Source organism: Ammodytes marinus, assembly GCF_949987685.1.
Source record: "Ammodytes marinus genome assembly, chromosome: 3".
NCBI lineage: Eukaryota > Metazoa > Chordata > Actinopteri > Uranoscopiformes > Ammodytidae > Ammodytes > Ammodytes marinus.
Genome location: NC_137232.1, coordinates 1228983 through 1254776, shown reverse-complemented (window position 1 = coordinate 1254776; position 25794 = coordinate 1228983). Strand labels below are relative to the sequence as shown.

At 40.2% G+C, this 25794-nt stretch overlaps 1 protein-coding gene across 3 annotated transcripts in view; it reads left to right on the top strand.

Moving 5' to 3' along the window:
* Positions 1-25794, top strand: part of ngef (neuronal guanine nucleotide exchange factor) — a 56513-nt gene that overhangs the window by 5107 nt on the left and 25612 nt on the right. For all 3 annotated transcript variants that reach the window (XM_080053626.1, XM_080053625.1, XM_080053627.1), the window contains 3 exons: positions 17752-18009; positions 19908-19966; positions 22694-22914. In XM_080053626.1, coding sequence (XP_079909752.1) covers positions 17752-18009; positions 19908-19966; positions 22694-22914 — 538 coding nt within the window. The remainder of the gene's footprint in view (positions 1-17751; positions 18010-19907; positions 19967-22693; positions 22915-25794) is intronic.

Below are 25794 nucleotides of genomic sequence, written 5' to 3'. Positions count from 1 at the left end.
ATTCGACAGCGACGGAGGTAGCCAAACTCCCTCGCCTAGCAGCGTAATGGAGGATGAAGAAGACACGCGTAAACACCTCGAAGTGGGTCAAAAAGATACCGGGGACCTTGGCCTCATACTCAAAGAGCTGAGAGAATTCAGAAAAGACAACCGTCAGCAGCTGAAAGAGATTCGGGAAGAAATTAACAAAACCAATACTAGGATCGAAGAGGCGGAGATAAGGATTGATGCGACTGAAACACGGTTACAAGTGGCGGAGGATACCGTGCAGGAGCTGCTACACCTTCAGATACACCGGGATGCTAAGCTAACGGATTTGGAGGGCCGCTCCAGACGGGAGAATATCAGAATCCACGGCGTTAAAGAGGGAGCGGAGGAAAATTCCCCGTCGATGGTGATGTATGTGGAGCACTTGCTGCGGGAGGGACTGGAGCCCCTGGCCGCATTTGAACTACGAGTGGAAAGGGCTCACCGCGCCTTGATGCCGAAGCCGCCCGGGGAAGCCCCGCCGAGGTCCATCGTTGTCAAGATGTCAAGCTACAGGATGAAAGAAGAGCTGCTGTGAACGGCCTGGCAAAAGCGAGGATTTCAACACCTCGGAAAAAGAGTAAATCTGGATCATGACTACGCGCCTGGGGCCTCATTTATAAAGCTTTCTACGCACAAAAACCTTGCGTAGACGGCAGAAATGTGCGGTCAAATGTGCGGTGGCAAAACGGTGGTATTTATAAAATAATTCTTTGCGTAGAAGTGTGCGTATTCCCACGCAAACTTTTGACCATGCGTAGAGCTCACGCAAGGTTTTGCTGACTCGGGGAATCAGCGACACTCAATGGCAACACCACGAAATAAAGCTCTGTCATCGGAAAAACACACATATCCTTGGCACCCAATATATTTCATCAATTATGTGCGTACCTATTGTTGCGAATATAGGCTACTGTTGTCTATGGCATGCAGTAATGGTGTAGGTTGATTTACTTATCAAGTAGGTCTATACATATTTTGATTATATTTTGAAATTGAATCTTATAGTTCTACTCTGTAATAATATCATATACGTCGGAAGGTGTGTCCCTGAGTGGCCAGCGGGAGAGCAAATAGTCTATATTTTAGGCTGTGTGTAAAAAGTAGTTTTGTACAAAGTTAAGGCCAACCATATTAATTAAAACTATATATTTCGTTAGATAAAATCATGTTATGAATTTAGCAAATTATTTTATGCATCTCTTTCCCATAACAACTAACCCTCGAAGTTTAAACTAGCCTATAATCTGACGTTGTTGGAAATGTGTTGATCTATGGAAGGGAAACAATGCTTTGGAATATACTATAGGCTAATGCATTATTTCACTTCTCACAACACATTAGTTTCGCTAATACGTGATATTTCATACAGTACAAAGTTGGGCAAAACATCTTAACAAAGACTATAACGACTGTGCCAATCATGATATGTGATCAGCGCGCGCGTGTGTGTTTGTGTTTTTGAGGCAGTTACAGAGACGCATGGCACGGGCTTTCTTCCTTCCCAGTCGCTTTCTTTGTGGCCGGTTACCTCCCTTTTTTCCTCATGTCAGTCAAAATGCTGTGCTTATTAAGTGCGTCATCATATTCAGGAGCTATTTAGCATTCGCCATGTATGGTAGATTGTGGGATGAAACTGGGAGGTGTAGTGGGATGACACCGGGCGGAGATCGTCCGCGCACAAATCACCGCAGGTGGGTAATTATAAAGGGAAGATTGCGTGCAACTGTGCGCAGCACAGTTTTATAAATCTCAACTTTTTTTTTGCGCAGCACATTCTTGGTTTTGTGCGAACGCAATGTTTTGGGAAGGTTTCTACGCACACCGTTATAAATGAGGCCCCTGATGTCTTGAAAAAGCGAAGGGAATACGCCGAAGCGAAAGCGGTATTGAAGGAGAAGAAAATCCGATTTCAGACGCCGTTCCCCGCCAGGTTCAGAGTCTTCTACCAGGAGGGAGTTGTGATGTACGGCTCGGCGGAGGAGGCGACGGAGGATATGGCGAAGAGGGGGCTACCGGTGTCGGTGATTAAACACCCGGACTCGCTTTTGGAGCGGATCCAGCGGTTCACGTGGCGCACCGTTAAGAGAATAGGGAACCGGGACAGAGCTGGCAAGACTTCGGACTTTATGGAAAAACTACAGGCTTTTAGACGCCAGGACTCAGGGTGACTGTAAGTTAACTGACAATTGCTGTGTGCGAGTTTGCTCAGAATATAACAGGTGTGACCGGTGAGTGGATATTTTCCTTCCTTTTTTTTTTCTCCGGGGACTCCCAGCAGAGGGACGAACTATGTCTGTTAACACGTCTTGCTTATTAAAGAAGCATTGTATGGGCTAAACAACTACGATTATAACGTCAACGTCGGGGGGATTTTTCTTTATATGTTGCCAGGACAGAGACATCATGCATGCAGGCCCTCTCCCACCTGATAGGGGGGAGGCTTTACCTCAGAGCCCTCTTACCATCAGGGCTTCACCAGGGTCAATATTAAGACCCCACAGTTGGAAGTCTTATTTTCTGCCTTTATTGTTCTTATTGTGTTTCGTGTGTTGTGGCAGTTTTTGCTGCTGTTTTTTGCTGCTGTTCCTTGCAGCTTGTGGGGTGAAACATGTGATTCTTTATGTTACATATGGACACTTATGGAGGTGTGTTTTTGGTTCATTTCATTTATCTTTTTTTACCTTTCTTGTACACTGAATGCAACCAGTTAAAATAGCAACTTATAATGTGAATGGCCTAGTCAATCCCATTAAGAGAAGTAAGATTTTAACTAAACTAAAAAGAGAGAGAATCGAGGTGGCGTTTTTACAGGAAACACATCTTTCTGATACAGAACATGCTAAATTAAAACGATTGGGCTTCAAACATCAGTACTCATCATCTTATACTGCTGGGCATAGAAGGGGGGTGGCAATATTGATTTCCAACAAGACTAGTTTTGAACCCATTTTTGAAAAAAAGAGGGAAGATTTATTTTTGTGAGGGGAAATTTAGGGGGCTCATTGGTCACTCTATTAAATATTTACGCTCCTCCTAATTCTGACTGGAAGTTTTTTAAACTGATATTTGATTTGATAACAGCGGAGACCCATGGGGTTCTAATCTGCGGGGGAGATCTCAACATTAGATTAAATCCTAAACTGGACTCCTCAAATACACATACATCCCAGCCCAAATTGATAAACAAAAAAATCAATATGGCTATGAAAGAAATCGGTTTAATTGATATCTGGAGAGATGTAATCCTTCAAAAAGAGACTACACTTTAAATCCACACTTGGCGTATTCGAGGATTGATTATTTTCTTACTTTTGCTAAAGATCTATACAGGGTTGGTGACTGCAACGTGGGGAGCATGGACCTTTCAGACCATAGCCCCATTTATTTAAAGTTAAATCTTGAACAGTACCGGAGAGACACCTTATGGAGGTTAAACACTCATGTACTTAACCAGATGAAGGAACAAATTAAGAAGGATGTTGCTGAATACTTGGAACAGAACGATAATGGTGAAGTTTCCCCTCCAATATTATGGGATGCATGTAAAGCTGTGCTTCGGGGGAAAATAATTGGATATAGTGCTCACCTAAAGAGAGTGAGGCAAAAAGAGTTAGTTCAGTTGGAAGCGGAATTAAAACAATTAGAACAAAATCACAAAGACACAAATGATAAAAGAAGAAGAAAAAGAATGAAATAAATGAGATTTATACAAAAGACATACAAAAAAAGTTAATTTTTACGAAACAGAAATATTATGAAGGGGGCGGCAAAGCCAGTAAATTATTAGCTTATAGGCTGAAAAAACAGCAAGCAGAGAATTCAATTCATAAAATAAAAAATCCTATTACTAATTCCATACATTACAAATTAAAAGAAATACAAGATTGTTTTGAGAAATACTATAAAAAACTATACTCCCAACCTCAAATTGACGGAGAGAAAATGGAAGATTTCTTTCAGAAGATTAATCTGCCTAAATTGAATGATGAACAAAGTAGGAATCTTGTAGCTAAAATAACAGAGAAAGAAATTTGTTCAGCCATATCACATCTTAAACCAAATAAGGCTCCAGGTCCAGACGGGTTTCCTTCCGAATGGTACAGAGTCATGGAGGTTTCTTTGCTTCCTGTGTTGCAGTCCACCTTTAACTGGGTTCTTAAAGAGAACAGTATACCACCCTCTTGGAGGGAGGCGGTAATATCTTTAATTCCGAAGGAAGGGAAGGATATGTCTGAATGTGGTCATTTTAGACCAGTAAGTGTGTTGAACCAGGATTATAAAATCTTTACCCATATACTAACCAAACGAACAGAGGGATTGTTGCCACAAATTATTAGCCTTGACCAGACGGGATTTATTCGTGAAGACAGACTCAGGATAGTATCAGAAGGACATTACATGTAATTAACCATATAACGGAATATAATTTAGAAGCAGTATGGGGCTAGATGCAGGAAAAGCTTTTGATTGTGTAAATTGGTCTTTTTTGTATAGAGTTTTGGACAAATTTGGATTCCATAGTACCTTTATTAAAACAATACGAGCTCTCTACGATAGCCCAAGGGCGAGAATTAAAATAAACGGGGCTGTATCCAGCCCCTTTCCATTAGAACGAGGAACAAGACAGGGCTGCCGAATTAGCCCCCTCTTGTTTGCAATCTTTATCGAGCCCCTGAGCCAATGGATCATTCAGGATGACAATATTAAAGGAATCACTATGAATGGGGGAGAAGAAATTATTTCGTTATTCGCTGATGATGTATTGGTGCATTTAACCGACCCAGAGCAATCTCTATCACGGTTATTTGAACTCTTGGAACAATATGGATCCTTTTCTGGATATAAGCTGAATGTTCCAAAAACACAAATTCTCAGTTTTAATTATAACCCCTCTGTAAATGTGAAAAATAAGTATAATTTGAAATGGGATTCGGATTTTATTAGATACTTGGGGGTGAACATTCCAATAGATTTGACAAAATTGTTCTCACTTAACTATCTCCCCCTGAACAAAAAGATTAGAGAGGACATAAGGAGATGGGACCTTATACCTTTTCTTAATTTCGGATCACGTGTGGAATCTGTCAAAATGGTTATTTTGCCTAAATTGTTGTACCTCTTTCAATCACTTCCACTAGATATACCTGACCAACAATTTCAGGAGTGGGACAAGCATATTTCTAGGTTCATTTGGCAGGGACGAATACCAAGAATCAGATACCAGAGTTTACAATTGGCAAAAAACAAGGGCGGAGTCGCTCTCCCATGCTTAAAAGATTACTATACTGCTGCTCAATTGCGGCCATTAATATGCTGGTGCAACCCGGAATACTGTGCTAGATGGAAGGAGATTGAAGTTGCTATATCAGATGGATTCCCAATCCAAGCTGCAATTGGGGATAAGGGCTTATTGAACAATTTAAAGGAATTGGGGAACCCATGGATATGTTTGTCACTTAAGATGTGGAACAAGGTAATTGCTCAAAATAACCTGAAGGATTCGGTAAAGGTCTTGAGATGGTGCGCATTTGATCCAGATTTTTTGCCTAAAAGATGGGACGCCAGATTTAAGAGATGGAGTTTGCAAGGTTTAACAGCATATTGCACATTTTTGCACAAGGGGACTATGAATAGTTTTCAAAACCTGAAGAGGCAGTTTGGCTTGGATAAGGATGATTTTTACAGATTCCTTCAGGTCCGGCATTATATTAACCAAATACAGAAGGGTTGTACACAAGTAGGCTGGGATAATATTCTGTTAAAAGTGTTTATTGATGCTTATTCTGCTGGCTCTAACCAGAAACTTATCTCAAGAATCTACAAGGGGTTACAACAAACAAAATGTAGTTCACTGTATGTAAAACAAAAATGGGAACAGGAAGGAAACATTGTTATAAAGGAAGAAGATTGGGAAAACTTATGTGAGACACAGTGGAAAACTTCCAGCTCAACTGTATGGCGAGAGTTTTGCTGGAAAACCCTTATAAGGTTTTTCATTACACCAGCTCAAAAGAAGCACTACACAAATTCTTCGGCATGCTGGCGACAGTGTGGCTGCCTCGAAGCAAATAATTTTCACATATTTTGGTCCTGTACATCATTGATTCCATTTTGGCAGGAGGTTTATAAAGTTGTGCGAAGCATTTTTCAGACGGACATTCAATTTAATTTTGAGTCTTTATATTTGGGTGCCTTATCATCAGAAAATGTCTCTTCTAATGTGAAATATTTATTTCGGATCCTAAGTGCTGCTAGTAGAAAAGCTATTACTAGAAGATGGTTAAAACCAGGAAAGCCTACTGTGGAGGAATGGATTGATATTATCTATGATATTTTTAAGATGTAAAGGATTACTTTTGCTTTGAGACTGCAACAGGAAACTTTTTTGAAAAGATGGGAAAGATGGATAACGTATGTCACACCAATACGACCTTCATTTGTCTAAAGTGGATTTGTGTGTCCGGTTTGTTTTCTTTTATTTTCCATCTGTAGAGGGCTTTATGTGTCACTGAGGTTTACCCCAACATGTTTGTTTATTTTATTTCGTTCTTGTTCTTATCTTACTATATTAAAAAAAATTGTTATGTGTATAATACAGTATGTATAAAGCCTTAATGGGTCCTTGCTCACTTTTGTACTTCTTAATGGGCCTTTGATACTTTTATGTGGTTATAAATGTACATTTACAGAAGGCATAGTGAGAAGTATATGTATTATTATTGACTGTAATGTATGGACCTGGAAAATAACAATAAAAAAAAAAAAAAAAAAAAAAAAAAAAAAAACTCCTAGCCTGGTTCATTACTCAAAACCGCAATCATGGGTAAGACTGCCGACCTGACTGCTGTCCAGAAGGCCATCATTGACACCCTCAAGCAAGAGGGTAAGACACAGAAAGAAATTTCTGAGCGAATAGGCTGTTCCCAGAGTGCTGTATCAAGGCACCTCAGTGGGAAGTCTGTGGGAAGGAAAAAGTGTGGCAGAAAACGCTGCACAACCAGAAGAGGTGACCGGACCCTGAGGAGGATTGTGGAGAAGGGCCGATTCCAAACCTTGGGGGACCTGCGGAAGCAGTGGACTGAGTCTGGAGTAGAAACATCCAGAGCCACCGTGCACAGGCGTGTGAAGGAAATGGGCTACAGGTGCCGCATTCCCCAGGTCAAGCCACTTTTGAACCAGAAACAGCGGCAGAAGCGCCTGACCTGGGCTACAGAGAAGCAGCACTGGACTGTTGCTCAGTGGTCCAAAGTACTTTTTTCGGATGAAAGCAAATTTTGCATGTCATTCGGAAATCAAGGTGCCAGAGTCTGGAGGAAGACTGGGGAGAAGGAAATGCCTGAAGTCCAGTGTCAAGTACCCACAGTCAGTGATGGTCTGGGGTGCCATGTCAGCTGCTGGTGTTGGTCCACTGTGTTTGATCAAAGGCAGGGTCAATGCAGCTAGCTATCAGGAGATTTTGGAGCACTTCATGCTTCCATCTGCTGAAAAGCTTTATGGAGATGAAGATTTCATTTTTCAACAAGACCTGGCACCTGCTCACAGTGCCAAAACCACTGGTACTGTAAATGGTTTACTGACCATGGTATTACTGTGCTCAATTGGCCTGCCAACTCTCCTGACCTGAACCCCATAGAGAATCTGTGGGATATTGTGAAGAGGAAGTTGAGAGACACCAGACCCAACACTGTGGATGAGCTTAAGGCCGCTATCGAAGCATCCTGGGCCTCCATAACACCTCAGCAGTGCCACAGGCTGATTGCCTCCATGCCACGCCGCATTGAAGCAGTAATTTCTGCGAAAGGATTCCCGACCAAGTATTGAGTGCATAACTGAACATAATTATTTGAAGGTTGACTTTTTTGTATTAAAAATACTTTTCTTTTATTGGTCGGATGAAATATGCTAATTTTTTTAGATAGGGATTTTTGGTTTTTCTTTACTTTTTTGCCAAAATCATCAATATTAAAACAATAAAAGGCTTGAACTACTTCAGTTGCGTGTAATGAATCTAAAATATATGAAAGTCTAATGTTTATCAGTACATTACAGAAAATATTGAACTTTATCACAATATGCTAATTATATGAGAAGGACCTGTATATATATACAGTCATATGAAAAAGTTTGGTATGTCTTTAATTTACCAGGAACAGTTAAGTACTGGGATGTTTTCCAAACAAAGATTTTTTGAAAAGCAGTATTTGGTTGTATGAAATAAAATAAAATGTGAAAAACTGTCTGTGCAAAAATATGGGTACCCTTGTGGTTTTGTTGATTTTAATGCCTGTAACAGCATGTAAAACTGATGACTTTAAACACAAAGTTGGTTGGATTATGTTGTTAAGCCTTGAACCTCATATAATTGTCTGTTTAATCATGAGAAAATGTATTTTAGGTGCCTAAATGCAAGTTGCACTTCTCTTTGACTCTCTGCTGAAGTGAGACAGAATGGGATCATCAAAACAGCTCCCAAAAGATCTGAAAAACAAAGATTGTTAATTGGCATGGTTTAGGGGAAGGCTACAAGAAGCTTTCCCAAAGGTTTCAATTGTCAATTTCGACTGTAGGGAACGTTGTCAGGAAATGGAAGGACACAGGCATAGTGGCAGTTAAACCCAGGCATGGCAGACCAAGAAAAAAACAGGAGCGGCATAGGTGGAGGATTGTGAGAATGGTTGCACACAACCCACAGATCACCTCCAAAAGCCTGCAAGAACATCTGGCTGCAGATGGTGCATCTGTACATCGTTCAACAATTCAGCGCAATTTGCACCAAAACATCTGCTTTTTATAAAGACCAAATAACTTAATTTTTGTCTCATCAGTCCAAAGCATTTTCTTCCAATATGAAGCTGGCTTGTCTAAATGAGCTTTTGCATACTCCATGCAACTGTATCTGTGGCGTGGGCGCAGAAAGGGCTTCCTTCTCATCACCCGGCCATACAGATGTTTTGGTGCAAATTGCACTGAATTGTAGAACCATGTACAGATACACAATCTGCAGCTAGATGTTCTTGCAGGGCTTTGGAGGTGATCTTTGGGTTGTGTGCAACCATTCTCACAATCCGCCGCATATACCGCTCTTGTACTTTTCTTGGTCTGCTAGACCTGGGTTTAACTGCAACTGTGCCTGTGTCCTTCCATTTCCTGACAACGTTCCTTACAGTCGAAATTGACAATTGAAACCTTTGGGAAAGCTTCTTGTAGCCTTCCCCTAAACCATGACAATGAACAATTTTTGTTTTTCAGGAGCTGTTTTGATGATCGCATTCTGTCTCACTTCTGCAGAGAGTCAAAGAGGAGTGGAACTTGCATTTAGGCACCTAAAATCAATTTTCTCATGATTAAACAGACATTTCTATGAGGTTCAAGGCTTAACAACATAATCCAACCAACTTTGTGTTTAAAGTCATCAGTTTTACATGCTGTTACAGGCATTAAAATCAACAAAACCACAAGGGTTCCCATATTTTTGCACAGCCAGTTTTTCACATTTTATTTTATTTCATACAACCAAATACTGCTTTTCAAAAAATCTTTGTTTGGAAAACATCCCAGTACTTAGCTGTTCCTGGTAAATTAAAGACATACCACTTTTATATTTTTTTTGTGAAAGCAGAGTCAATTATAATGCCGGCTGAGAGGGGTTCCCAAACTTTTTCATATGATTGTGTGTGTGTATATATATATATATATATATATATATATATATATATATATATATATATATATATATATATATATATATATATACACTCACCTGCCACTTTATTAGGTACACCTGTTCAATGGCTTATAAAAACAAAAAGCTAATCAGCCAATCTCCTGGCAGCAATTTAATGCATTTATACCTCTAGACGTGGTCAAGACAATGTACTGAAATCAAACCAAGCATCAGAATGGGGAAGAAAGGGGGTTTAGTTGACTTTGAACATGGCATGGTTGATGGTGCACGGCAGGATGGATCCATACTTTCATGTTGTTTACGCCATATTCTGAACCTGTCATCTGAATGTTGCACCAGAAATCGAGACTCATCAGACCAGGCATGATTTTTAAATCTTCTATTGTCAAATATTGGTGATCCTTTGAGAATTGTAGCCTCAGTTTCCTGTTTTTAGCTGACAGGAGTGGCACCCGCTGGGGTCTTCTGTTGCTGTAGCCCATCTGCTTCAAGGTTGGTCGTGTTTTGCGTTCAGAGATGGTATTCTGCATACCCTGGTTGTAACTGATTTACTGTTGCCTTTCTATCATCTCGAACCAGTATGCCCATCCTCCACTGACCTCTGACTTCAACAAGGCATTTTACGTCCACACAAATGCTGCTCACTGGATATTTTTTCTTTTTCGGACCATCCTCTGTAAACCCTAGAGGTGGTTTAGAGTGCAAATCTCATTAGATCAGCATTTTCTGAAATACTCATACCAGCCCTTGTGGCAGCCTCAACATTGCCATGTTCAAAGTCACTTAAAACCCCTTTCTTCCCCATTCTGTTGCTCGGTTTCAACCTCAATAAGTTGTCCCGTCCAGGTCTACATGCCTGAATGCATTGAGTTGCTGACATGTGATTGGCTGAAAAGTTATATGTGTTAACAAGAAAATGTACTGCTGTACCTAATAAAGTGGCCGGTGAGTGTATATATTTATATATACACACACACACACACACACACACACACACACACACACACACACACACACACACACACACACACACACACTTTAATATCGATTTCATGGATGTGGTCTTCCCCTGAGGCTCCTCCTGTGATATTTGGGTGTTATCTACTGCACCTTTAAAGACAATCTGAAGGATAATAGAGCCCACCTCAGGAACCAAAGATAATAGCCTCGTTTGAGTAGGAGCCGTCATGCTCAGACCTGCGCAATTATGACGCGCGTCTTCTGAGCGCACAGCATTTTTGCAGCATTTTGCTGTGCGCTCAGTAAGACGCACGTCATAATTGCGCAGGTCTGAGCAAGACGGCTCCTTCTCAAACGAGGCTAATACTAGAACATATGTGTTACAAAACCATGTGACCTGCTGCTGTAAACAACAACAGTGAAACAGTAACTTATCAGGGACCTGTTTCAGGTAGCTGGTTTTACAAACTCTGAGTTTAATCCTGCACTCTGAGTTGCTCAACTCTGGGTTTTCGGTTTCAGAACAGTGGATCAGGGTTGGGTCAATCAACTCTGAGCGTGTTCACTCTGGGTTGAGTGTGTGCATAAAAGCCATCGTCAATGGATCGCTGATAATATGATTCACCATGGAAACAGGAGAAACAAATACTTGATCCTCCCACTTATCCACTTCTAAAAAAAAAGAAAAAAAAAACGTATCCGCTCCTCCCACTAGAGTTAGAAATATTAACGAATGGGTTTATGGAATGGAGAAGAATCAACAGGGATATTATCTCATAACTCTGATCTAATCACCTCGTCAAATCAGAAAAAAAACGGGGAAAAAAATTTTTGTCAAGAGAATCGCTTCCGTATGAGAAGCAATAGTCTATTTTAAGAATTAAGTTACGCATATCAGCAGCAGCAAAAGTATTAAGCTAGCGCTGCACAGCATTGCTGACAGTGTTTTATATTCGCTGTATTATGTAGGCAAGCTATAATAGCCTACTGTGCAGTAAACAGACTGTCGCTTCTTTTAAATGGGGAGTGAAAGACATTAACGTCAGACACATTAGGTGACTGTTTCCATTGTAGAGCCTGATTGATTTATTACCAGATCCATTTTCCTCAAGTGATCACAGCTTAAATTATCATATTATTTCTATATTCATATAAGGCTATTTAACGAGGCTCATCTGTGACTTTGTGATCACACAAGTGAACAGTAACGATCGCGTACAGCCGCAGAATTACATTTCAACCTGACAGAAATCTGTTCATTGGCACAGACGTTATAAACTCCTGTTAATAAAAATAAAACAATTAGATACTTATGTAGTGAATATAGACATGTATTTCATTCATTAAGACTTTTAACTCTAAAGTGAATTACTTGGTTCTGTCAGAATGTTGGTGTCAAAAAACCCCAAACATTCCTCTGCCTTGAGCCGAGGCATTGTCTGTGTTTCACACCTTTTTCTGCCTGAAGCCTGGCCATTGTCTTGGGTTCGCACCTAGCCAGCCCAGCCAGGATGTGCCCCCCTTTCTCTTCCGTCATTGGTCAAAAAGTCTTATGCTGTTTTTGATAATAGCTATTGAGCTGGCTACACAGTTGCTCTCTCTTCTCCTCGCCTCCACCAAGAGAGGTTGGAGGACTCTCTTCTCTACGCACCACCCAACGGACTGGGGGTGCCAGTTGCTCTCTTCTCTTCTCTACCCACCACCAAACGGTGTGGAGGTACAGCTCTCTTCTTCCCCAACTTCCAGACTGGGAGGGGGAATCCACCAAGTTCTCTGGAGCCGGCAATCAGCCTCTCCACAGTGAAAGACCTGGTGCTACTCTCAAACTCCTGGACCCCGGGCAAGGCCCGTTGTTCTCTGCTCTCCCTGATCCAAGCCCTACAGCACGGCCTGTCCAAACAGCCGTGAAGGCCCTCTCAACCAGAAGAACCAGGGAACAGACCAAGCTCCAACCAAGGCCAGACCCTTTAAGAAGAACTAAGCACAGCGCTACTGAAGATCCAGAAAGCAACAGTTCATCCGAACTGCACACACGACAGGACTAGACCTACTGAAAACCCCTTTTTCATGCCAAAGGATCCAGAACCTCTCACACTGCAACAAACGCCCTGTAGGCCTACAATTCTGGTATTGTGAATTTGATACTGAAACCTTAGGGGAACACACAGAAGCCTCAAGCTCTCCCCCCCACAGAACAAAGGTTTTTCACACCTCCACACTCACACACACACACACACACACACACACACACACACACACACACACACTCAATTTGCATCCACATACATGCACCCACCGACACACACACAATGTGTCCTTAGTTTTTAGTGATTTTAGATGTGGTGATTTTATTTACTTTCTGTTAATAAATTACATGCATTTTCTTTTTGTAACTGGAAGTTTCTGTCTTTCATTTGTGTGAATATTTTGTGGTATGTCAACCTCTGCACGTCAAGAATTCATGAACCTTCAGTAATGTGGATATATTATCAGATTTGTAAGCTCAATAATAATTGATTTATTATTAGATTTTATAAAGTGATAATTAAACTAGGTTTTATTAATATTGATTCATTTTCACTGATCACTATCAACATTCATTTTAAACCATCGATAAAACGAGACATTTTTGCTATTTTGCACTCGTAAGTGGAGAGCTGGTGCCCGAACTTGAACTTTAATAAATGATTAAGGTATTATTAATCTTCAGATAATTTCTAATAGCAAAATTAATCTGAACCACTTGTGACCGCTACATAAATGTTGCTTCCCTTGTGAGGAATTACTACACTTACAATCAGGGTTTTTCCTGCATAGAGAAAGTTTTGGCGCGCGCCTAAGCGGATTTATCCAGCGCCAAAGGAAAATCAGGAGCGCCAAAATGATAAAGATTGAGAATAAATATAGCTATTTAAAACCTCTCCAAATTCAGCCCAATTTAAGTCACCCTTCTTGAGGGGCTGGGCAATAACTTGAATTTCATTTTCGATTACTATTACGGCTTCCCTCAATCATGAAAACAAAATAATCATTATCAAACTATCATTGTTCCGCACGCCGGGGCATGCAGGCTTGTAAATGCAGCAAACCATTCTGCAATGCGCTCCGCTCGGCCCCTCCCTCACCTGGTAGTTATAACGGCTGGTCCAGAGAGTATGAGGGAGATGTTACGCATTGCCGGGTGTTTTGAAAAACTTCTAGATGACTTGAATAAAGGTAAAACTAATTGTGTTGTCTGAAAACACTTCAGACTCACAACAAACTAAAATAATGTGCAAGATATGTCACGCGCGGACACGCGAGTCACGTAACATACGCGACCACGAGAGAGAGAAAAAAAGGCATATACGACTAAACTAAACTTCTAAACATCCCGACCAATTTGTTTATTCACTTTAAGTAGAATCATAGTGGTCTATGACCAAGCAATAAATGACTAAAAAAACACAGGAGTTTAAAGCTCCTTGACTACTGCCACCACAACTGTCAACACTACAATGCAACTGCCTATCCACCCTGCTCCTTGACATAAATAAATCATGCCCTTACATTTAATGCTATCAAAAGACGTGCCCTATCAACACCATTTACAACTGGTTATTTTTATTTTGACCTATTTATTTTATTCAATTATTTTTAAAAAATCACTTATTTAGCCTATTTCTATTCTCCCTGTTTTCAGTTCAATTAGGCCTTTGTTTAAAGTCCAAAGTCATGGTGTTATTAGAAAAAAACCTTGTTAAAATTAAATTAATTGTATAATGTTCTTAAATCAATGATTAACTGTCTTTAATAATCGTGATAACAGTGATTACTCAAAATAATCATGATTATGATTTTTTCATAATAAAGCAGCCTTACCTTCTTGCAATTTCCATGGTTTAGATCAATTAGAAACAATTAAAGTATTAAATAGGTAGGCCTAGTCATTATTAGTATGTTGACTTCATATCTACAGGTTGTTTATTGTGATTTCATAAGCGTCAGTGAGCTCCATGGTAACACAGTGATTGACAGGCTGACTGAAATGCTCTTTATCTGGACAGAAACTGCCCTCTCCCAACCCCACACCCTCTTAAAATACAAAAACTGTTTGCCTTTACTGTTGCACATAGTCGCGACCCCAAAAAAAGTTGGTCGCGTACTGACCCCCCAAAGGCCCATTCTGAGCCAGGAAAAACCCTGACAATACAATAGGTTTATTAATCTGAATGTAGAACATGTTCACGATGTGTAAGGTGGCCGCATATGAACGTCACCAGGGCTGAGAACAAGGCTACTGATCAGATAAATGATCGATCAAACCTAAAATCATCAGGAAATTATAAAAACATCCCGATGGAGATTTCTATGGAGTGATTTTGCTTCAAACTGTACAGAGTTGCGTTGTGACAGTGACACTCTTTCTTCAGTCGGAGCTGCAACGTAAAGTGAAAACAAACTCAGGGTAGGTCTAACCACCTATACAGCAGGTTAGACCCATGGCGTATGTTGCTGCAGTAACTGACTCTCGGTTGCGCTGAACCTGCTACCTGAAACGGAAAACCCAGAGTTTCCACTAACTCAGAGCGAACAAACTATGAGTTGCCTCAAAACCAGCTACCTGAAACAGGCCCCAGGAAGCTTTCCAACTTCAAACAATGTTCCATGGATTTAATTTTCCCCAGAGTGAATTTTTTTTCTTTTCAGTTATTAAAATATACCTTAGAAAATCGAATTTACAATCATCATGAGTATTATGTTGTTTGATTTTTGTTGAAAGGTGGTTTGGTTTTAACAGCTTTCGAAGATGTATGATATATAATAGTTTACAGCACAGGTTGAAAGGTTGGACAAATGTCAAATACTGCACCAACAAAATGGTATTTATTTAATGAAATCAAATGATTAGTTATTACTGTTATTACTGGGTTATTACTGATGATCATGCCTGATCACACCAATACACGTATTTTTATTAAAACCAAGTGTTGAATTCATGATAAAGTAAGCATTAATATTTCATGACTTAATCATGTTTGTGGCCCATCCAATAAAGTGGTGACCTGGGGCCTCATTTATCGACGCTGTGTACGCACATTAGAGGGTGTACGCCACCCAGTATGCAACCTTTGATTTATCAAAAGCAAACTTGATGGGAAGATGTGCGGTCCTCCACGCAAACTCTGACCCATGCGTACACACAGAAAGCGGAGAAAGGAGAAACGGCGACTCCGTCGGCAGTTGTATGAAGTGCGAGAACGAATGTGTTTGTGTAAAATTAATCGAGACAGGCCTATTATAAGCCATGTAGGTCTATCATATATTGGGAGTTCCTTTGCAAAACGGATGAAGCCATTCTTACAAGTAATACAACAAATGCCTCCACGGATTTTCCATGGTTTGAAACCAGCAAAAAAAATAATTAGGATCTTAAATAGCCTACAAACGGAGATATATGAGTGCAAATAAAAAAACAACGTTGGAATATGCTCTGCAGTTATTAAAGAATAACCTACCTGCATGTTATTGAATTCATTCTGATTATATTGAAGTGGAATACATATTACTTTTACACTGACGCTGTTCTTGATGCCTCTGTCAGGCAGACAGGAGTGCACAGTTTCATACATTAATCATAAGCCTACAGTACATCACATATTGTGCTAACTTTTCATGGCTTTTAGTCCGTTTTATTTATGTGTTTTCCTTTATGTTCAAGCATGTTGTAACTGTGTTTTGAAAGGGACTGTGAAGTTTATTATTAACCCTCCGCCACCGCCACTGCGCCGGGAGGAATTCCCCGAATCAGTTTCTCATAGGGGGTCTCAGTGTCCCCCACTCGTGTCACAAACACTGATGTGTGAGGATGCACTTTTTTGCATCCACTTTTATGTCGGATCGCTTCTTTTTTATTTCCACCACAGCCCGACATTCTGACGCTGCAGCGTTAACAGAGGTCACCACACGCTGCAACTCTGACACCTTTACGCACACACTGTGTCACCAAACTATATTTTGTCTGGTCGCAACCTCCCCAACGGGAACTTCGGCGTGGCCGCAGTGATCCACACTGTGTGTAGTCTATTTTCCCATTTCCCTTTCAGTCGGCTTCGCCGAGACCGCCTCCATGCAGTCAGTAAATTATATTAATTTGGGGCGTTTCAATGACTATGTATGGGTAAATATGGCCGTTATGTGAGCCCGCAAAGGCTGCTCCACATTTAGGATTGATTGTGATTTATAAAGGAAACAGGCGTAGGACTTGCGTCGGCACTTTTTCATAAATCCGAATCTCTCTGTTCGCATGCATTGCTCTAAATCCTACGAAAGCAACCTTCCAACGCAAATCCTACGCACAGTTTGATAAATGAGGCCCCTGGTATTTCAAGTTCAGAACTTATAAAGTGGTGACCTTGAAATAGTGGTGACTTTGAACTATATTAAATGGTTTAAATAATATGAACCAGGTCTTTATTTGATGGGCCACAAACATCATGAAGTCATGTGAAATTAATGCTTAGTTCATCATGAATTCAACACATTTATTTCAATATGTAATCATACAAAGAACAAATATACAGCAATCATACAAAATACAAATATCACATAGCACTTGTTCGCTCCGCATCGACCTTCAAATTTAAATCCTAATACACATACAGAAGGTATGAAGAATATTTTTAACTAAACACATGTGTATTGGTGTGACTGGACAGACATGATCATAACTCATATCAAGATGAATCACATACCTTACCTGATGCATTATTAATGTATTGTTTCTGCGTTTAACCATGCATGAGATAGTATTAATCCTAGTGAATTACTGATAGCTCTTGAAGTACTACATGGATTCATGCATTCATTTAGACATGAACTCATGATGATTCATGCACCATTGATATAAAGTGTTACACATCAAATGTAGTTAATTATTAGTTAATGCTTATTAGGCATTAACTAAGTATTAACACCCATTTAATTAATGTAGACTACCCTCATTGTAAAGTGTTACCAATAGTTCAACTGCTCAGTTAAGATAAAGATGGCTGTTATTGATATATCTCTAAAATATGTTTTTGCTTTAAATGTAGCCCTCCGCCTTCACCACGGACCCAAAATCATTCAAGTACGGTGTTGCCAAGCAATAGTGAGTCCTGCAGTAGACCTGCTCAATCTAAAAGAGAGGGGGGAGGGAGGAGCAGCCAGCTGACTCCAGACATCACGTATCGGACTCACAACATCCACAGTGGAGACATCAAGCTGCTGTCAGAGCTGACCAGCACAGCCTGCAGCGTACAGGACGGACCAGGGAAAAGCATGAGCACATCACGGCAGGACAGCGCCAACAGGTCACACTCTATATTACATTGAAATGGAATGTGTCACATGTTAGAAATGGAAAAGGATTCTTAGTTAAAAACCTCAAAAGGATAGTTCAGTATTTTGTTAGTGGGGTTGCATGAGGTACTTATTTATAGTTAGTGTGTTACAGTGGCGGCTCCTGACAATAATCTCAGGGGGGGCAATTGTTGCCATGATGGGTAAAATGACCCAAAATTAACCTAAATCAGATAGCTAATATGACAATGTCATATTGCATTTAACAGTTTGTTTTTCCTGTTCATCTGGCATAACCACTCTGGCAACATTAGACAAGCATTGTACTGTACAGTATTTTTGGACATGAAGTTAGTTAATTTCTTGAATACAATTATTTTAGCTCTAAAATGATTTAATTATCCGGCTGTGGCCATCACAGATAACTTGTCATCTACCAGTGTGCTCCACTGCTCCTCAGATAGGCTTCTTTTAAATCGCCCAAGAGTGACGGTACAGAACACAGACGCTGATTGTGACTTAGATGCAGGTAAAAACTGTATTTAAATCATAAATTATGATTATAAATACAAAAAAAAAATATTGTTATTATATTTTTGTTTTTTGCTGGTATGGCTCAAGGAGGGCGTCGCTCTATCGCCCTCTATGGGCGAGCCGCCGCTGGTGTGTTACCTTATGAAGAGACCAGCTCTACAATTAATCACAATAATCTGATTGACTTGACAGTTGTGTTCTGATTAAACAAAAATGGATGCTGGCATAGCATATGTGCAACATTAAAAGTGCTAATCATCACATTGGTTTTGGTTACTACTGTCTACAGCACTTGGTAGGCGAGGTTTATGCCGGACGGTGATAACAGCTGTCAGAGTAAACAGTCTATGGATCAGCTGTTGAACGGCGCTGGCTCGTCCATATGCAGATTGATGTTTAATGTTTGTTTTACCTTTTCTGAGAGATGATGCATAGGGGTGACACCCGAAGTTATCCATGTGGTGTCTGTGCTGCCATCAGGATGGATAAAAAGCCATTGTACAGTCCATAATCATCATGCAGCGGCAGCAGGACATAGCGTTAGCTCCTTAGCATCCTGCTAGCCTCGTTAGCCGTTCAAACGAGCCCCGTGAAAATCCGCGTTTATACGATCCCCCAATCCATCTTGGTAGATACTTGCTTAATGGTTACATTTTATCTTGGAAGGACCTAGTCCTTTTAATGACATGATCAAGTAGCTTGCCAGCCTAGCCTGAGTTGATATAAAGTTATGTTGGTCTTGAATATGACCGCTTTGGGCAGCAGACCGGACATGTGACTGTATCAGTCACTGTAATTGGTTCATTGTTTACTGTACGTATGACGACAACACGTAGAGATTGCATTGCCTGCAGTTTGAAAAAAAAAAGGTTTTACATTGAAGTCTACGAGAGCGCTGGGGGCGATTTTCAACCAGCCCGAAATCGCCCAAGAGTGACGGTACAGAACACAGACGCTGATTGTACAATGATATTCAGACTTAGATGCAGGTAAAAACTGTATTTAAATCATAAATTATGATTATAAATACAAAAAAAAAAATATTGTTATTATATTTTTGTTTTTTGCTGGTATGGCTCAAGGAGGGCGTCGCTCTATCGCCCTCTATGGGCGAGCCGCCGCTGGTGTGTTACCTTATGGAGATGGCTCTCAGCTCTAGCAGAAGTCAGCCTTGAACTGTTGCAGAGGGGGGCATATTATATATTTGAATCAAATAATGATGGAAAAAGTCATTCCTGTGCTTGGGTTCACTGTCGGGTTTGATGGGCCAGAAAATCCATCCTTGTATGTCTGTGACGTGCTCAAATGCAACCATCGTACTGCTGTATCAACTTCTAGTGAACCTTTTCTTTCCTTTCCTTCCTCCGCCTCCCAGGCTGCAGAGTAATGGAGACCAAACCATCTGTCACAGCCTCAACATCGTCAAAAACATTGGTGAGCAAAGACTTGGTATAGTGGGGAGGGAGCATAGAAACTCCACCCACGTTTTCACCTCATATTTGTGAATAGATTTAAGATTCAACGTGGTTTATTTGTCATATGCACAACAAGATCAGCAGCAGTCATTAGCAATGGCATTCTTAAGTCCCAAGCTCCTCTAAACAATGCAACAGAAAACGAAGATAATGTATAAGAGGAACACACACAGTGTAGAGAGCAACCTTATAGACACAAATAAACACAAAAGTAGTGCAAGGACACAGTGCAGATACAAAGTGTAGAGATAAGGTGCACCATAGAAATATAAAGTAGAATGCAAAATAAAGTTCAATTAAATGTAGACGAAATACAATCCTGTACATGGAAATAAAAAATTAAAGTAATAACTGTAGCGGAATAGGATACTTTACATCATTACGAATAATGTTCTATATAAATATAATTTTAAAAATATATATGCGATGTGGTGTGGTAAACATTAATGTGTGCAGCATGAGCATTAAAATGTTATAGATGACATAACACTGACCATTACTGAGACACACACAATCACAAATCATTACCAAAGACAGATTTTAAGTATTTGTTAGTATTTAGCCAACAAGAGGCTCAATTCAGCTCTGAGTTGTATCAGTCACTGCATATCTCTGCCTTGTTGACTGACGTCTCACCATAGTGTGTACAGAGCATAATGCTTATTTGTAGGGATTAGTTCAGCTTTACTCAGGACAGCTTTCCCCTTCAGGGCTATAGTGAATTATTCAAGAGAGACTATACACGGTTGTACATCATTTCTCTCGTCTTGCATTTCTTTGGCTGGGTTTGCTCATTTCACTGTTTATGTAATTCTCAGTGCAGTTCAACGCCCACCAAAGCAACCTGCAGTTCAGTATATGAGTGAGAGACATTATGCAACACACCTCTGTTGTTTAAACTCTCCTTCCCTCTTCATATGCACGTATGTTCCCTGTTCTTTCTGCAAATCTTTTTAGTTTAAGTTAGATCAAATGAAATGAAATTACCATTGCCTTATCAATTGTTGCCACACACACTATAGTAAAGAAATATCCAATTACAGATACATTTCATATTTACACTCTTCTACTTCAAGTCCAATGCTGGAAAAATGATAGTCTCTTAACTTATGATGGTGGCTACACCAAATCAAAAGTCAAAATTTCGGTTGCTTCAAACATAGGTTGATGGTTGGTTGGTAAAATTGGTGATATCTTGGAATGCTGGGTGATGCATGTTTATGCCCTTGCACTGGGACAATCATTTCAGCTTTTATCTTGCCAAGCACACTTTTTACTTTCTTCAGAATAACAGCTTAGCGTTAGCACACTGACATGTGTTGATAGACGGCCTGCCAATGACTCATGGCCTAACAACAGCCTTGACAAACGACATGCAGACCAATCTGTGTTAAATCCAGATGTGTGTTGTGTGTATGTTTTTGTATTGTGTAAGGTGATAATAAGAGGACAGGAGATGATCTAATAGGCTAGGTGCTGAACATATTATATTTGACCGTGGCTCAGGTGGTTAAGCGGGTTGGCCAATGATCCAAGGGTTGGCGGTTCGATCCCCGCTCTGCCACCTGTGTCATGGTTGTTGTGTCCTTGGGCAAGACACTTCACCCACCTTGCCTCGTGTGAATGTGTATGACTGCTGTATGTTTGAGGTGGTGGTCGGAGTAGGCGTAGGCGCTGAATGGCAGCCACGCTTCCGTCAGTCTGTCCCAGGGCAGCTGTGGCTACTCTTGTAGTTTACCACCACCAGTATGACTGTGTGTGAATGAATGGAACCTGGAACCCTGTAAAGCGTCTTTGAGTGCCTTGAAAAGCGCTATATAAATCCAATCCATTATTATTATTATTATTATTATTATTATTATTATTATTATTATTATTATTATTATTATTATTATTATTATTATTATTATTATTATTATTATTCACATTGTGGTGAATGGAGGGCAGTTCAGTGTTTGACATTTATTTGTTGAGAATCAGAACACACAGCTTGACAGCAGGACAATCGGCTATGATACATGTATGATAAGGTTAATGGACCTAACACCTCCACAACCAACACAAATATCTGATCAAAAAGAGGATTTTTAGTGTAAAAGTTACCTTCTGTATTTACTAGTTTAAATAGCCTAGCCTACTGTTGGTTGTAGCAGTAAATGAGATAGATGTTTCTCTGGTAATATAGTCTATATTCCATTAGCACTGATGCTAACTTATGAGTACAATGTAACAGGTTATTGTTATTCATTAACTTATTACAAGCGGATTCATTCATATGAGTTAAAGACACAACTTTAACTAACTGCACAATATGTATTGTATCAATAATGTTAATATGAATTTTTCGCTTGTTTGCCAAATAATGAGCCCATGTCATGGGAAAGTGAACTGATGTGTCACTAACCAATAAGTTCCCACTATGACTGTGTTTTGAACAAGCAGTTGAACAACTAACTTCTGTTACATCATATTGTTCTAAATACATTCATGATGACTCTTATGAGACAGCAGATGCATTTATATTTTTGAAAGTTCGACAGTGAAGAAGAACCTTTCTCTTGGCTTTACTAATGAGTTGAAAATACTGCATCCCTGGGTACCATTTAGTAAACTGGGCATTTGCAGAAAGCCAAACCAAATTCTACATGTGTGCCAAATGTCTGATCATTTTCTTTTGACCCTTCAGCCTTCCTGTACCAGGAGTACCGTGACACAGCCAAGCAGCAGGAGATCGAGCAGCGGCGGCAGCGTGAGAGTGTGTCTCCGGTGGGCTGCAGTGCCATGGCCCCCCCTGTGCTCCAGCTACAGCTCAGGAACAGCTCCCTCTCACTGTGGCAGAACCTGGAGGTGGTGCAAGCCAGTGGACTGCTCAGCCAGCTACCTCAGAGAGAAGTCATCATGCAAGAGGTACGCAGGGCCAAGGCTTCTGTGGATAGATACAGAGTGGCATACTGCATTCAAGTATCTGAGAATTGAGCAATTCAGGTTCACATATATTCCACTTATACATTCAAGGCTCATATTTATTTATTTATTTAAAGTGATGCGGTACATGACAAAACATTGAGAGACATGACAAAAACACCATTGTGTGTTGGACAAGACAAGCTATCAGAGACAAGACAACAACAACAACAACAACAAAAAGAACAAGTAATAAAAATAAATAAATAATAATATATATCATTATACATATACGATAAAGAAATAGAAAAAAAAATACAGAAATAGACTAATGTGTGTGTTTGTTTGTTGGGAGGGAAAAGTACTGCGGCTAACTTCTGTGAGTAGATGTACAGGTAGAGTTTGGAAGAGTAATTGAGAATAAAATCAGAAATTAAAGTAAATAACTGGGTAGTATAACTTATTGTCTCCTCCCCCCCTGCTTCGTGTCCTCTCACCATGAAGTCACTCCCCTATCTTTTTATCTTATTTTTTATTTAATTAAAACTTTAATTCTTAATGAGGCATGAGGGGCTCATCTTTCAGTCGCCGCTGGACCCTAGGGAAGGCTGATGTATTGGATTTATATAGCGCTTCTCTCGTACTCAAAGCGCTTTTACAGGGTTCCAGCTATCATTCATTCACACACAAGGCTAATCTTTAGTGGCCATCACAATTGTGCAAGGTGCATACAAAATTGGAATCATTATGAAATAAAATTGTACTCTAAGCACAAAAGTAATTTATAAATCAAAGGAAAACTAAATGTCACACTATATGAGTGTTCATACAAAATGATTTACACAAAAGAAGGAAATAACAACAACAGTTACATATGAAAAAGAAAAAGTTGACCAGAATCCCCTGTCACACCCAGGTAGCCTGGTCCTACCAGACCATCATACTTCATTTCATTTGTACAGAAGGTCTGGAATAGCTCAATTGACAAATGTTAACTCATTTGAAGCGGGTGTCTGATCTGCCAACCAATCGCATATCATTTGGTCGGGACGTATGTCATGCGCCGGGACCGGAACTTTTCCCGAACCCCGTGGAGAGAAGCACCACAACATCATGGCCACCAACAAAACTCAGCAAAGTTTGTTCTTGCTCCGGCCTTAATTTATCGATATTCGGCAGAGTTGCTACAACAGACCGAATAGCTTCTCTCGCATCCTTCCCCATGGTCTTCCTGGTCTCCTTCTGACTATAACTGAAACTGGCGCACAACCTCAACGTCATTGTTCTCAGCCATTCCCTCTGTTCGCTGATTGGACTGGTAAAAATCAGACTGAGAAAACCGACACGAATATACCACGGACCCAGACTGACTACTGAAGAGAAATGAAAATTCAGAGGAAGTAGGTAGACGGGCGGTGCCAGGCTAACACCCAGGTCCAGCCTCACTAAATTCCACAGCTCAATACTCACTGTTAAGGAAATCTAAATTCAACCCAAGCTGCTCCAGAAAACTTTGTGCAATGAGTATAATCGAATTAGTGAGAGTGGCAATGTGGATGTGGAAGTTTGGATCAACATACCCTCAGTTTATTAGGTAAACCTAGCCCAACTAGATGAATCACACTCAGATAGAAAAGCCCTGCAATGAATCAGAGAAGTTTAGTAAATGTGAGCCATGCTGGAGTTTCTGCTTTATGAAGCTTCCTATATTTAGTCTAAGGACTGGAACACACATCCTGTGTCTACCTCTGAAGAGGGTCTGTGTTACCTCTGCGTCTCTCACTTTTTTGGACTACGCATGCAACGTCTCAACTGCTGCTGCTGCAGCGCTGCTTCTAAAAGCCCTGTCTTTCTACATTTTCATAGATATTCCCATATGAAGATGTTTCATTTATTTTACATTCACATTTTATGACGCATATGATTAATATTTCTTTTTGACAGTAATTCTAGTGCCTCTTTGCCTTTTTTTATTTTCTTTTTTCTCCACATTGAAAAAAAACCCAGACGTGTCCAACGTCATCCTGCGTCTACTGCGCGTCTGCTTCTGACTTTTTTTCCGCCGACCGTGTTAACACACTACAGCTCCACACATCCAACGTTTTCCCGGTTTGTCCCTTTTAAAATAAAACTTGTGGAGAAAAAAAGAAAGAAAGGCAATGAGGCACACAACTTACTGTAGACAAGAAATAATCATATGCGTCATAAAATGACATGAAACAACTTCATATTAATGGGAATTATCTATGAAAACTCTGTGTAGAAAGACAGGGCTTTTAGAAGCAGCGCTGCAGCTGCAGCTGAGACGTTGCATGTGTGGCCGCAAAACAGTAAGAGGGACGCAGCAGTAACAGATGCAGACACGCTCCAGAGGTAGACGCAGGATGTGTGTTCCAGTCCTAAGAGTTGAATCAACACTTTCATAATGAGGGTAGGATTTATTGCAGTGTATTTCATAGGGATTCTGAAATATGACATTTTCAGCTCAGAAGAATTAATTCAAACATGTGTAAGAATGATTAAGCAACCAACATGTCTCTACTTTTTTGGTTTTTGATATTTATGCAGCCACTGCTAGCTAAGCTTGAGTGTTTGAGCATGTTAACATTTGCAAATAAGTACTAAGCAAGTGCAGCAGAGACTACTGAGAATCTCGATATATGAGCAAGTATTTGGTCCAAATCCAAGGTATTTGACAAACTAGAATTTTGACCTCATGACACATGACATGTTAATACAATGAGGGGGTCATTAATGTCTGTACATTAATGATGCAATCATCCAATAGTTGTCACATTAACTTTTCCGAGCTTCCAACCACGATATATGGTCTTCTTGTACGAATGCATCTGTTGTTGCACTTGAGACGAACGGTGTGTTCAC